The 14,540-nt window shown below is 48.9% G+C and overlaps 1 protein-coding gene across 3 annotated transcripts in view; it reads left to right on the top strand.

Annotated features, from left to right (window-relative positions):
• The window catches only part of HRH2 (histamine receptor H2), an 85,669-nt gene that overhangs the window by 48,397 nt on the left and 22,732 nt on the right, over positions 1-14,540 (top strand). For 2 of the 3 annotated variants that reach the window (XM_055285191.2, XM_055285190.2), the window contains one exon: positions 1,402-4,353. The exons of the other annotated variant lie outside the window; for it this stretch is intronic. In XM_055285191.2, the coding sequence (XP_055141166.1) occupies positions 1,402-1,594 (193 nt within the window). In that variant the 3' untranslated portion in view covers positions 1,595-4,353. Of the gene's footprint in view, positions 1-1,401; positions 4,354-14,540 lie in introns of those variants that run through there. 3 annotated transcript variants of the gene reach the window in all.

The raw sequence follows: 14,540 nt of genomic DNA, 5'->3' as shown, positions 1-14,540 counted from the left end.
CTTTTTAGTTAATCTCTATGGTCTGAATTTGTTACTATGAACATGTGGTATTTCCAAAATAGCATTATTTTAAGTGATTTTTAGGCCCCTTAGAAGAAGAGAGGTGGTTATTTCCTAGCCTAGAGCTAGCTGTTCTTTGATAATTTCACTGAGTGCAAAGAGAGTTGCCTTCTCAGAGCCACAGGCTGCGTCTGGAATGTTAATGCAAGGGCAAATACCTGCCTGCTTGGTCAAATATGTACACTGCTAACATGGTGAAGGACGCCCACAGGCTCTGAAATGCCAGAGGGATGACCTTGAGGCCCAGGTGCAGGTAGGGTGTTCAGGCAGGAAGGGCCACACCCAGGCCTTCTGCAATGGCCTGGCCGGCACATGCCCTCACATGGAAGGAAGTGCAGATGTCAGCTGTGTCCTTGTTCACCAAGCTTTACAAAGTCAGGCCTCCAAACCCACAGCTATCATCAGGTGGACGCTAAAGGCACGAGGGTTCCCTTCCCTCTCTCTAGGTGGAAGGGAGAGGTAGCAGTACGCTTGATTCCCTTGGTGGCCGAGGTTCACAGCTGATTTGAATGCCAGATGGAGTAACTCAGACTTCTCCCAAACTTCTTCCCCAACTCGGGGCATGCTGCAGATGCTCAGGAATCATCTCACTAAGATTCGGGAATGGCACACTTTGACAGGGCTCCTACTACCAGACAGCCTGCGTGTGCTTACTTTTATATGTATTCTGTAACACTGAATTCTTTCAGGAGTAGGAAAAGTGAGCGCTGCGTGCAGTGGCTCATGCCTATCATCCCAGCATTTTGGGAGGCCGAGGCAGGAGGATCACTTGAGCCCAGGAGTTCAAGACCAGCCCAGGAAACAGAGTGACAACCCACTTCTATAAAAAAGGCAATCTAAAAAACTAGCCAGGCACAGTGGCACGCACCTATAGTGTCCGCTACTCGGGAGGCTGAGGTCGGAGGATCCCTTGAGCCCAGGAGTTTGAGGTTGCAGTGGGCTATGAACACGCCACTGCCCTCCAGCCTGGGCAACAGAACAAGACCCTTTCTCAAAAAACACAAACACAAAAACAAAACAAAAATCTTGAATTGGATATTTTTATCTTCATTTGAAGTCAGAGGCACTAAGTAAATCGACCACAGGCACACAACATGTTGGAAGCAGAGTTGGGATTTGAAAGGAAGTCTCCTGAATACTCCTTCTTTTGGATGGAGGGAAGAAGTCTTTGTTGCCTATAGGCTGCTCTGGGTGGCAAACGGCGGTTCCCCTCCCCTCCCCACCCCATCCCACCCTCCCCAGGCCCCGGCTTAGTAGAAGCAAAATCGAGAGGCTAAACCTGGGCTGCCCCCGCCTTGCTCTGTGGCCACCTCAGCCTGGCATGTGCTTGTGTCTCCTCAGGAAGCCAGCACTGTCCTGCACTACGTGCTCCAGCAACCTCCTGAGCTGCTGCAAGAGCCTGTGGGGGCTCAGGTTCCTTCAGAGACACACGGGAGGCCCCTCGGAGGAGCTCTCGGGGGAGCCACTGTCTGAGGAGCCACAGAAAAGACCTCCCCAGAAAGCGGTGAGGATGCTGCCCTCTGAGGCTGTCTAGACCTAGCCCCAAGACACTGAAGATACCGCTCCTGGTCCCCAAGATGTGACTCCTGGAGCTCCTAAGGACCCAGTCTCCAAAGCCACCAAGGACTCACCCTGGACTGAGTCTGGCGGCTCCCAGAACACACAGCTGGGCGTGGGGTCCTCAGGCCTAGGGCGGAACAGCCTATTCTGTGCTCAGCATTCCCAGACAGGCACGCAAGACTCCTCTGGGCCCGAGTGGGCTGAATCCCATGGGTTCAAAGCTCACGTTGGTGCTGGCCCTGGGAGTCATGAGCAGAGACGGTGGGACAGACGGGGATGCGTGCACATGTGTGTGCATGGGTGCATATGTGTAGGAAGGTGCATGACCTCTGAGCAAGGCAGAGGGTATTGAAGAAAGCATCGGCCTCTCACTCCCTCATGGGTTCTGCAGGATGGAGGAAAGGAAAGGAAAAGACAGAGAAGGAAGGAAATAGCTTTTCATGAGCACCTACTGTGTACCAGGTGCTTCCCTGGCATGAGCTCTCATAACCCTTATAGCAACATGATTTAGAGGAAGAATCACCACCCTGACTCTACAGAGATGGAAACTGAGGCTCAGAGAAGTAAGGGACCTGCCCAAGGCCACTCAGCACCTAGAAAGTGTGCCTAGCACATAGGAGGCACACAAAAATATTTGTTGAATGGGTGAATGCATGAGAGAGCGAGTGAAAAGCAGGCCTCAAGCCCACACTACTGACACTGCACTACGCCGCCTCTCAGGAGAGAGGGCAAATATTTCCTTGACTCAGCCACCTTCCTCCTAGCAAGGCTTAGGCCCCCAGGCTCTGGGGGTCCCTTCCTGCTACAGTATGACCCTCTCTGGTGCTTGTCATCAAGAAGTGGTGTGCGGTGGACTTTCTCAGAGAGTGTCTGCAGCCAGGCATCATGGAGGGAGGGATGGAGCTTGAGGGACTGTAATGGTTGTGAATGGGGGAGTTGGCCCCCAGCACTCTCTGGTGGCCGTATGACCTCGGGCACGTCTCCTGACCACTCTAAGCAGCTTTTGATTCCCCTGTCTAAGAGGGTAGGCCCCCTGTTCCTATTTACAGGATCCATGAAGAGACTCAAAGAGATAGGGTAGTGCCAGCCCCAGAGAGAGGGGGCTGTGGAGGGACTCCTACACTCAGGGCTTCTCAGTGGCATCTCCTGGCTGGCCCCTGACACTCAATCTTCCTTGGTTTCCAAGATGCTTCATGATCTTCCCCCTCCCTAACATCCCCGACCTCTCTTTTCTGTCCCTTTTGCAACTCATTGTCCTCTGCCTGCCATCAGATATGGCTGTTCCCCAGTCTCAGTCCGGAGTCCTCTCTTCTCACTCAGCATCTCTCCGCCTGTGACCTCGTCTGCACCCACAACTCCAGTTACAAGGCACGAGGTTCGGTTATGAAATCACTCACAGATTTATAACTGCAGGCTTGGCTCCTTCCGGGAGCTTGAGACCCACTCCCGCCTCCGCAACACCTCCACCTGGGAGTTTCAGAGGCGCTCTCCCTCAGCGTGCCTGCAGCTGCGTGCCTGCCTTCCCCTTGCACCTGCCCTGCTCCCCAGGTCCCTTTCTCAGACCAAAGCCTGCCCGGGCTTCACAGGCTGAGGGTCCACCTTGCCACCTCCCTTTGCCTCGGTCCTCATGGAGCCCTGGCTCCACCATCTGCTGGATTCTCCCCATCTACTCTGTGTCACTCCATCCGACCACCATTGTCTCATCAGGACAGTTGGAACACCTCAGCACTCTCACCCCCACCCAGTCCACCCCCTACCCGACAGCCAGAGTGGGTCATGCCAGATGCAACCCAGGTCGTGCCACACAGGTAGATAAAACCATCTTCAGCCCGGCCCTCAGGCCCTTTGTGCTAGGACCCTGCTGGGCCCTCTCCAGCCTCCCCCTGCGCCAGGCCTCCTCCATCACTTCACTCTGGCCCTGCTGTTCTTTTCCTTTTAGTTTGATTAACTCACTCTGCCCATTCCATGCTCAAAGCTGTTTCCATGAGGAAAGGCTCCTCCTGCCCATTTTAGTGCCCTGAAGTGTCACTGCCTTGAGGAAGTCTTCCTTCACCCTCCACACCAAGCCAGGCCCCTGCCACACCCCTCAGAGCTTTCCCTGGAAGGCACTGGCATGGCTGTTTGCGTGATTCCTTGAACGTTGTCTGTCTCTCCTCCTCATGAGGCTGTGGGTCCTGTCTGTTTCTGGTGACCATTGTCTGTCTAACCCCTAGAGGAGTGTTTGTCACATGGTAGGAGCTTAATAAATATGTGTTGGATGAATGAGCAGAGAAAAGACAGTGCAGAGAGTGGCCAAAACAGATGCTTTCAGCAGTGTATCTGCCAATAAACCTAAAGGCATGATTTGCCCTGGTGACCCGCCAGAGGTGCTTAGTCTCTTGGCTGAATTCCTTCTGGAATCCCCAGAACCCCCTTCTTGGAAGTTTTCCCAGGTGTCTGAGGCAGGCGGGTCTCTCAGTCACGGCCACATGACCTCAAGTGAAAACAAACCAGTCTGGCTGTTCACAGACTCAGCTGGTCAGAGCTCTGGCCCGAGGGGCCCACGCACCACCCGCCACTGCAGAAGACGCCTCCACGTCTGTCTCTGGGCTGCCTCCACCTTCTGCAGGCCTCCTGGAGCCTCTGCTGGCTGCAGAAGTGGGGTGCATGCTGCCTGGAGGAGGAACATCTGTGGTGGGACCCCAAATCCATGTTTGTGTTACCATCGTGTTCCAATAAAACTATCGAAACAGATGCTGCCTCACGGTTTTATTTTTTAACTTCCTGGTGAGGAAATGCTTCCCAAACTTCATCATACGGTGTCTTGATTTAGAAAAAGAGTCATGATAAAATGCTGGGGTAAAGGCCAAATTAAAAATTGCCTCAAAAAGTAAAGATGTTTTCCAGAAGCTACTTTCATCTTAAAGAGCCACACCAGAAATGAGGGAAGGGCTGATCAGAAGGACCTGGAGACCCAGGTAGTTGGGAGGAGCTTGGTAAGTGTTCCTGGAGTGGAATAATTCTGAAATTGCCAGATGCAGAGACACCTTTTTTACGTGGGAGAAAGAGGCATCTTTAAAATGGAAAACTTGCCAATCAAACAAGCCCACAATAGAGAGTGGGTGGATGAGGCACAAGTAAAAACCAGGTCAAGAGAAAATGCATGGATTTTGTGCAAGGAATGAATCCCAGAGCTACCAACAAAAGGGTTTTGAGGAGGAAGGAAGGAGGCAGGCCGGAGTTGAGGATGATGTTTGATCACCGCAATGTCAGCCGTGAGCCGTGCTCCCTGGCATGGTAGGGAGGAGGCTAGAGGTTGTGGAATTCTGAGCTTCCAACCCTCCAGAAGTACCCACTAAGACACACCTTGACAAATTTTCACAAGAAGCAGAGAAGAGATTGTGTGTAAATCAAAGCTTACAGGAACTGCTCGGCTGAAAATGAGTTTTAATATCTATTTCAGGGGAGAAAAGACAAAGCTGGAAGACTTGGAAAAGGTGAAGGTAGTAAATTGGGTTGGCAGATGATGCTAAGCAGTCCTAAACTGAACTGCTAACCCCTGAGCGACAGCCACGGGGGTGATGAATATCGGGGCTCTTTATAGTCAAGCAGCCAGAGCTGGGGCCTGGGAACTACAGAATCCTGTGCCAGCAGGCTCAGATGCCACCAATGGGAATCGGAGAAGCAAAAACTGTGATTGTTTACTAGGCAAAGGGGAATGGGGTTGCAGAGGGGGAAGGAGACCAGAGAGTCTTTGGGAAACTACCAAGACTAGGGGATGTGAGCCTCAAACAGGCCCCATGAGCAGACTGGAGGCTTGGCGGCCAGATCAGGAATTGTGTCTCCTCCCATGAGTCACGGGAAGCCTTTGAAAGGTTTTCAGCAGAGGGGGCTAAAATGATGCGGTCTGTGTTATGAAAAGAGCATTCAGGCTCCAGTGGAGAAAATAGATCAGGGGGAGGATCGGGGGCAGATCGTGAGTCCCCTGCAGCAGGTGGGGGTGGACAAGAACATTCTATGAGCATCTGCTCACTGCAGACCTCAGGCTACATCTGGGAACCCAAAGGAATCAAAGCTTGTGCCCGCCTGAAAGATGGGCATGCGCGTAAACGTTGTAAGGGAATGAGGGAAGAAATGAGCTGTGTGGAGAGCGGGGTGGCTGTGGCTGGGAGGGAGACGCAGTGCTTGAGTATGGGAGGAAGTGGACCCAGCAGCCATGAGGTTCTACAGGAAAAGGCTCCTGAGTACCCTGGTTCAGGTGGTGTTTAAACCCGGTTTAGATGCAAAGTAGGTGAGTTACTCGGTAGCCAGATTGAGGGGTGGTTTGGAATCCCATCCCAGCTGAGCTGGGTGGGATGGAGAATCCCATTCTACTCACAACGACTTTGCTGTGAGCTCCAGCAAAGCACCCGGAAATTCCCCGTGCTTGGTGTGGCCATCAAGACTACTGTCGAGGGGGACTTCATCATCCTTACTGTCCAGATGAGGGAATGGAGCTGGGGAGTTCAGGTGGCTCTCCCCATGTCACACAAGCAGGAACGCATTGCTGGGGACACACACTTGCCACTGGAATTCCAAGCATCCAGTGAGAATTCAGGAGCCTCAAGCCTGCAGGGTGAATGGAAGGAGCACCCCCACCCCCGCTGCCCCAACTGTCAACAGACCTCGGGGCTCATAACTCAATGTTTCGGAGGTCTTTGCAGAAGTCAGTGCCGTGTCCCTGACCTCCTCATTCAAGGTCACAGAGCACAAAGTGCTTCTCACGTCCTGAGATGCCACCGGGCAAGCGGCTGCACTGGCCTGGCCTGACCTTGGCCCTCACCACCTGGGCCATTTGGGGCATTGCCAGAGTTCTCATGCATCTGGTGGGCCTGGCAGGACTCTCAGGGAAATAGGGCCCCAAATGGATGCAGTCTGGGCCACGTGGCTCCCAGATAAACCGTCTGTCACTTTCCACGGACTTTTACGAGCCCCTTCCTGTACCCAGACATGATGTCAGCCTTTCTGCAGCCATCAGCTCATCTCTTCTGCGACCAGCCATCCCAGGTAGATATTAGCATCCCCATGAGCTGTTAACAACTCTGAAATTAACAACCCGAACAAGCAGCATAGCTGGGGCTCCAGCCAGATTCGCTCGTCTCCAAAGTCCAGGCCTTTTCTTTATACCTTTATCTTGAAATTAATTGTCAAGGACATAACTGATAATAGACATACAATCTCTTTTTAAAATGGAAACATTACAGAGAAAGGTAGAGTTTATTTGACACCCCCCGCCCCGCCAACAATCTTTTTTCCCTAGCAATTTCTTTCCATGCAACCACTGTTATCCTAGTTTGCTGTATGCTATTTGGTTCAGTTTTATTTATTTTGTTTTTTTTTTTGACAGAAAAGTTATACTGCACCTAAGGAACCACACTCAACAGTATGTCTTCAAGTTTCAACCATGCTAGCACATAAAGATCTTCCTCATTATTTTTAGCCGTGGGAAGGTGTTCTGTGTATTGGTATTGGTAGGTACCCCACAGTTTAGCTGTTTTCCTAGCCACAGACATTTGAGTTATTTCTCCTTTTTTGGCTGTTTAAACAGTGATATGCTGATCCTCTCATGCACATGTGCAAGTGCAGTTTTTTTGGTTGTGTTTGTGTGTGTGTGAGTGTGTGTGTGTTTAGCATAAGTGTACCTGCAAGTACACTTATGTGGAGTATACATGCTGTCAAACAGCCCTCCAGAGAGGCAAAGCATGTTCACACTCCCACCAGCAACACTGGGAAGAAATTGTCTCTTTACAGCCTCAACACCCCGCCTGTGCCTTCTAGTCCTCCTAGTCCTCCTAGAGATGCCCTACTTCCAGTGCAGGACAGAAAAGGTAGGTAGAAGAAATACTCAGACTTCTCCTGAGGCTCACCCCAGGCTCTCCATGAACTCTACCAAGTCCTGCCTTCCTCCTTGGATCTCTGTGGAGGAAGCCAGCCGTGCCCGAGTCACCCAGCTCTTAGAAGCTGTATCAGCTAAGAGTGGCCACAGGAGTGCTGTGTAACAAACATCCAGAATATCTCTCGGCATGTGGCAGTAAATATTTATTTAGCTCATTCATCCGTAGGCAGCTAATCTAGGATGGGCTCTGCTGGGATGGTTCAGCATTGCTTCCGGTGTCTCCCATGCCCTCCTGGGACCAGCAGGGCCATCCAGGCATGTTCTTCTCTGGGAAATGGCAGGAACATAAGAGACAAGCCCAGCAACACATGTGCATTTCAAGTTTCTGGGCATCTTGTCTGCAAACACACCATGAGCCAGAGCAAGTCTCATGGCCAAGCCATGGATGGAGCAAGTAAATCCACCCCTTCACTCTCCAGTGGAACTGAGGTGAGGGGTGAATGACTATCTAATCCGCCACAGAAGCCAGGCCAGATATGACCTGAGATCTGCCTGATGCCAGAGCCCTGCAGAGCAGGGGTCTCAGGATGGAGACAGGGTCCCCCAGCTGACTGGAAATGAGTTCTTTAAAGCTCCTCAACTCCCCATTAGTGAAGCTGCCTTCAGTCTCCTACACACACCACAATGATTCTCTACCCTGCCCCACAGTGAGATCTCTAAGACTCAAATCTGGGCCTTGGCACTGCCTGGCTGTGGGCCCCTCAGTGTTCCACCCCCACCACCACTGCCCCACCCCGCCATGGTCTGGCTCTGCCTAACGGTCCAGGCTCACTCACAGCCCTCCCCCTTTGCTGCACTCTCCCCTTCCCCGCTTGCTCAAGGACCCAGCCTCTCGTGTGTGCTCTCACTCCATGGTCATGTCCGCTGCAGAATTCCCTTCCCAGGCATCCTTCAAGTCCCAGCTTGGGCCTCACCTCCATTTCAAAGTGATCCCTGTCCCTGTTCCCAGAATTATCATTGCTTCCTCCCTTGGCACATCCCTCTGTCCAAGAGACACATCACAGACATCCCAGAGGGTCCAACTCAGATGCCTTCAGGGGCCACCAAAGCTCACTGGCTTAAGACAAACAGAAGAGGGTGCCTGGCAATTTACAACCAATGTCCCTGCTGTTGATCTCCACCCCAGCCATGCTAATTGCATGCATGTTTATATGACCTTGGCCAAAAGGGACCACAACAACTCTGCTGGATGATGACGCTGCCACCTGGGACTGTGGTGCCAGAGTCTACTTTTCAGGAGAAGACATAAATTTGGATATTTATTAGGAATATTAGAAGGGTTAATATTTGTAAAGCTCTAAGAAGGATGTTGGGGGCATCGTAAATGCTGTATACCTGTTAAAGTAAGTGGATAGATGGAAGGAAGGGAGGGAGAGAGGAAAGAAGGGAGAGGAGGAAGATAAATTAGATAAATCTCTCCTTGAAAAGTTGGTAATTTAAAAAAAAAATGATATACTGAAACAACCAAGCCTTTTTATAGGCCACGTTTGACCAGAACACTGCCAGTTTGTGGACTCAGGAACAGAACTGCCCTGTTACTCTGGGGGAGCCCCTAGAGGAGAAAGTAGGGGTGGGGTGTGGCCCCTGCCCAGAGCAGACACCACCAAGGATGCCTCCTCCATTTCCCTCTGCCATGACAACACCGCCCACACACTTCCTTCAGCTCCTCCAGGGGAACTGGAGAGAGCAGGGAGACCTCAGAGGACAAGAAATACAGAGAGATTGGGAATTGCCTCTGTCTTGACCAGGGTTTCTCTGCAGTGCTCGAGAGAGATCCCAAGAGCCTTTGGACCTCAGAAAGGGTCTTCAGTGAGCCCACTCCTCCCATCTTCATCACCATTGCCCTAGGTCAGGCCTCACCGTACCTTTCTTGGACTCCCCACTAGCCTTCCGGTCCTCATTCCCTCCTTGTCCAATGTGTATGGACACCTCCCTGTGTCCCCAAGGGCATCTCAGAGCCAGCAGGTTATGGTATCTGACTGGCTTTGAATTTCAGCTGAGGGAACAAGTCACACTCCAGTTCCCTCATCCATCAATGGGGAAAATTGGTGTTATCTTACAGAGTTGTTGGAAGGTTTCAAAGGATGTCATGCCTGCAAAGTGCTCGGTACAATTCAACCAAAGAGCTTAGACAATGTCATGTGCTCAATAAGCATCAGCTGCTGCTACTGCCAAAGTGCAAGTCATTGAGTGTTCTTCTGCTTAAACGCCTTTGTAGCTTTCATCACCTTAGACTGCAGAGCTGGCTCCTTGGCTTGACATTCACGGCCCTGCCTGATCTAGCCCACGTAGCCTTCCCTGCTCCCACATGGATGCAGTTGCCACCCATGAGATGTACACACCCAACTCTAAATGGTACATTCTTGACTTGTCAATTCTGAGCCTTCCAAATGTCAAGACCTTGCAGGCGGCCCCCTCCCCGAAGCAATGGAGGTCCTCCACCAACCTTGGAGCTCAGTCCAGGATTTGAGTGGCAAGGTAGGGCTGCTCTGGGCATTGAAATTGAACCTCTCTTAGAGACTTAGGGACAGAGCTCATTTGGAATTGACTCCAAGATCTTCTCCCAGGGACCCAGCATTCATCTGATCTAGAGGCTGAGCCAGAGAGGGAAATCTAGGTGACTAACACAGGCCTCTGAGTCTCATTCTCTTATCCGTGACATGGTGGTACTGGGGACATTTTCTTTATGCTATTTATAACCCAAACTGCCTTTTCCAAAGAAAGTCCCTTATTGTTAACTAGGTTCCCTTTGTTCTGTTGAGCACCTGGATGAATCTGAAAATGCATTTATCTGCATAATAGTGGGAGATGAATTTGGAGTTCGTGAGGTACAGTCTGGGGTGGCAGGTGGTGAGGAGGAGGGATGAGAAAAGAGAAAAGCGATAAAAGTCGCTAAGATGGGGACAGAATGAAGTTAACCATGTACATTCCCAAAATGACACTTAGAAGAAAAGTGAATGCCTCATGTTCATTTTATAGTTGTACACACTGATATGGTGTAAACCCTTCTCCACCTGTCCTCCTACACAAAGATCTCCAGGAGAGACCATTACACTCATGAGTATTTTGGCTTTGGTAGTGGGGGTGGAATCTGGGAAGGGGGTGGAGTTTGGCATCTAGGCCCACATAGACCACAACAGAAGGGACCCTAGAGGAGAGGAGCAGGTTTCCAGAGCCAGAAAAAAAAACAGGACACTCTGGATCCTTTGGGAAGTCACTGGAATCTTGGGAAGGCTGTGCTCTTCCTAGAGGGTAGTGAATGAGTGAGATCAAACCAACCTTGTCCAGATCTCAAGGCATCAGGAGGCCACAGATGCCATTTTGTTTGCACAAGTTTAATAAAATCTACCTTACAGTTTGTGGTGAGGATTAAGAGACGAGGAATAAAAGCATTTGATACATAACAACAACATTATTTGAGGTGGATTTTCCTTGTGGTTGTGACTCCTCTAAATGCCAGGAACAATACTATAGAAATGTGCAATTTGAAGATTTAGGTCCCAGGCAGCATAAAATGCTAAAGCACTGGGTGGATCTAAGCAGGTGTTCAAATGATTTTAAATCTTTTAGACATGTATTGTGTATGAGAGGTAGAAGGGAGAGGACCCTCTCAGTTCTTGGAAACTGTCTCCTCTGAAACATGTCACTAAAGACAGGACCAGCCCAAGCTGAGTTAGAGTGTGAGCCAGCTAGATGGCAGGGAACCCTGAAATATCATGGGAATAAATCATAAATGTGCTAACTCCAGTTTCCAGGATCATCTTCTCTCATAGCTGGAGAAATGTGCATTGATCCCCACGCTTGGCCCTTTAGGGAATTTTCCAAAATCCCTTGTTGTGTTGACCCTTTTCTGGAGTGTTTTTTTGATTGAGATATAATTCACATACCATAAAATTTGCCTTTTAAAGTGTACAACTTAATGTATTTAGTATATTCACAAAATTGTGCAACCTTCACTGCTAAATTTTGCAACTTTGCAAAATTTTTTATCCCCAAAAGAAACCCCACACCCATTAGCAATGACTCCCCAGCCCCTGACAACCATAAACCTACTTTCTATCTCTGTGAATTTGCCCACTCTGGACACTTTTCCACACACAGGGTATCAGAGTGAGCTTGGAGCCCACAGTGTCCTCTGCTGAACTGCAGGAACCCAGTAGTTCATGCCATCGGGCTGCTGACCAATAAAAAATAATGCATTGTCTAGAGCTAGAACTCTTTCCTGTGCTTCCACTAACTTATTTTTGGATAATCCCCAAATGAAACTAGGGAAGGAACAAAAACCAAAACAAAATGAAATGTTTTGCTGAGTATTTTCTGAGTACTGACTCCACTGTGACCATGGAAATAAACAGGTAAGTGACTTTGTTTCTGTATATAGTTTTTGTTAACAGAAAAATCAGTTTTTCCCTGACCCAGCTAGATTAATATTGAACAAAGATTGAAAGACATAGATCTGAAGAAATGCCAAACCATTTACCTCCCCGGGAGCCTTGACCTAGGAAAGACTTGCCCCAGAAAAGCCCTTTTCTCCCCCTTTCTATTGCTAAGAACTTTTTACCCAAAACTTGGGAATAAAGCTGAAAGGTGACAGCATGTCCTGTGAGTGTCACACGGGGGGACCTATCTAGCAGGCCCGCCCAGGACTATCTGATTCTCCAGGGGAATGTGCCTGTGTTTGACTTACTGTTTACTATTGATTAGGGCCCAGGCTTTGCAAAGTTACATGTTAACTTGTAGAAGATTAAGTTGCAAATAGCTTCCTTTTGGCCCATTAGAAATGCAAATGATTTCTGTACAGTGGGAAAGATTATACCAAAGGTTATAGTTTATTGTCCTGTAGGACATTACCCTGTTTGTGTCTAATTCAGCAATCCTATCCCAAGACATTCTTTCAGTGATGGTCTACGGCTGTTTCTCAGATTCTTATTTGAACCAGCTCCACCTACCATCCTCCTTGTTCTCTCATTAATGAGTTAAATTATTCTGTGTCTCCTGTTGACTATAGATTTGTATGAGTCGTGTGTTTAACCTTTTGAACATTATACTTTGATGAAATCTTGGGTTCCACTTCTCAAAAGAAGACATTCATGCAGCCAAAAAACACATGAAAAAATGCTCATCATCACTGGCCATCAGAGAAATGCAAATCAAAGCCACAATGAGATACCATCTCACACCAGTTAGAATGGCCATCATTAAAAAGTCAGGAAACAACAGGTGCTGGAGAGGATGTGGAGAAATAGGAACACTTTTACACTGTTGGTGGGACTGTAAACTAGTTCAACCATTGTGGAAGTCAGTGTGGCGATTCCTCAGGGATCTAGAACTAGAAATACCATTTGACCCAGCCATCCCATTACTGGGTATATACCCAAAGGACTATAAATCATGCTGCTATACGAGGTCAGGAGATCGAGACCACGGTGAAACCCCGTCTCTACTAAAAATACAAAAAATTAGCCGGGCGCGGTGGCGGGCGCCTGTAGTCCCAGCTACTCGGAGGCTGAGGCAGGAGAATGGCGTGAACCCGGGAGGCGGAGCTTGCAGTGAGCCGAGATTGCGCCACTGCACTCCAGCCTGGGCGACAGAGCGAGACTCCGTCTCAAAAAAAAAAAAAAAAAAAAAAAAAAAAAAAATCATGCTGCTATAAAGACACATGCACACGTATGTTTATTGCGGCACTATTCACAATAGCAAAGACTTGGAACCAACCCAAATGTCCAACAACGATAGACTGGATTAAGAAAATGTGGCACATATACACCGTGGAATACTATGCAGCCATAAAAAATGATGAGTTCATGTCCTTTGTAGGGACATGGATGAAACTGGAAACCATCATTCTCAGTAAACTATTGCAAGGACAAAAAACCAAACACCACATGTTCTCACTCATAGGTGGGAAGTGAACAATGAGAACACGTGGACACAGGAAGGGGAACATCACACTCCGGGGAATGTAGTGGGGTGGGGGGAGTGGGGAGGGACAGCATTAGGAGATATACCTAATGTTAAATGAAGAGTTAATGGGTGCAGCAAAACAACATGGCACATGGATACATATGTAACAAACCTGCACATTGTGCACATGTACCCTAAAACTTAAAGTATAATAATAAAAAAAAAAAAGAATAGCAAAAAAAAAAAAACAAAACTTGGGTTCTAACCGCAGCCAGTGGGCAGGGACGCCCCCTGCTGGCAGGGCCATTTTATTCATTACACGTTATAAGTGCAAGCTTTACAGAAGCTTCCAAAGATATTTGGGACCTGAAAAAAAAAAAAAGAAAAGAAAACAGAGCCTTTAAAGTATGAAAGGAAAAATGCAAATTTAAAATGAGTCTACATTTGATTAAAATCTACAAAATGCAATATTTTTTAAAATTTATTTGTTTTTTTGAGACGAAGTCTCGCTCTGTATCCCAGGCTGGAATGCAATGGCGCGATCTCGGCTCACCGCAACCTCCGCCTCCCCGGCTCAAGCAATTCTCCTGCCTCAGTCTCCTGAGTAGCTGGGATTACAGGCATCCGCCACCACGCCTGGCTAATTTCTTTTGTATTTTTAGTAGAGATGGGCTTTCACCATGTTGGTCAGGCTGGTCTCGAACTCCTGACCTCAAGTGATCCGCCCGCCTCAGCCTCCCAGAGTGCTAGGATTACAGGCTTGAGCCACCACTCCCGGCCTAAAATGCAATATTTTAGATGTCTACAAAGTATAGCTTGTCAGCCATAGCTCAGCTCAATTCATAATTACATTAAAATTATCTTTAATATGGGATATTCTGAGTGGTTACAATGTCTGACGGGAGTTCCTCAGGACAAAGGCAGAAGGCATGTTCTGTGCATCATTTTTACTTAATATGAAATGAAAATGATGCAGGGGCATCAAGCAGCTCCATCTGCCCTGTTTCCAAGACGAGATTGATCTAGGACTATAGACACCCCACTCCACCTGCCAAGGCCACCTTGCCTCCCCAGGATCTGGTGGGAGAGTGTGGGCATAATT

This window comes from Symphalangus syndactylus, chromosome 7 (genome assembly GCF_028878055.3).
Source record: "Symphalangus syndactylus isolate Jambi chromosome 7, NHGRI_mSymSyn1-v2.1_pri, whole genome shotgun sequence".
In the NCBI taxonomy this organism is placed as follows: Eukaryota; Metazoa; Chordata; class Mammalia; order Primates; family Hylobatidae; genus Symphalangus; species Symphalangus syndactylus.
The sequence above is the reverse complement of the archived record's forward strand: the minus strand, read 5'-3'. Positions and strand labels throughout refer to the sequence as shown.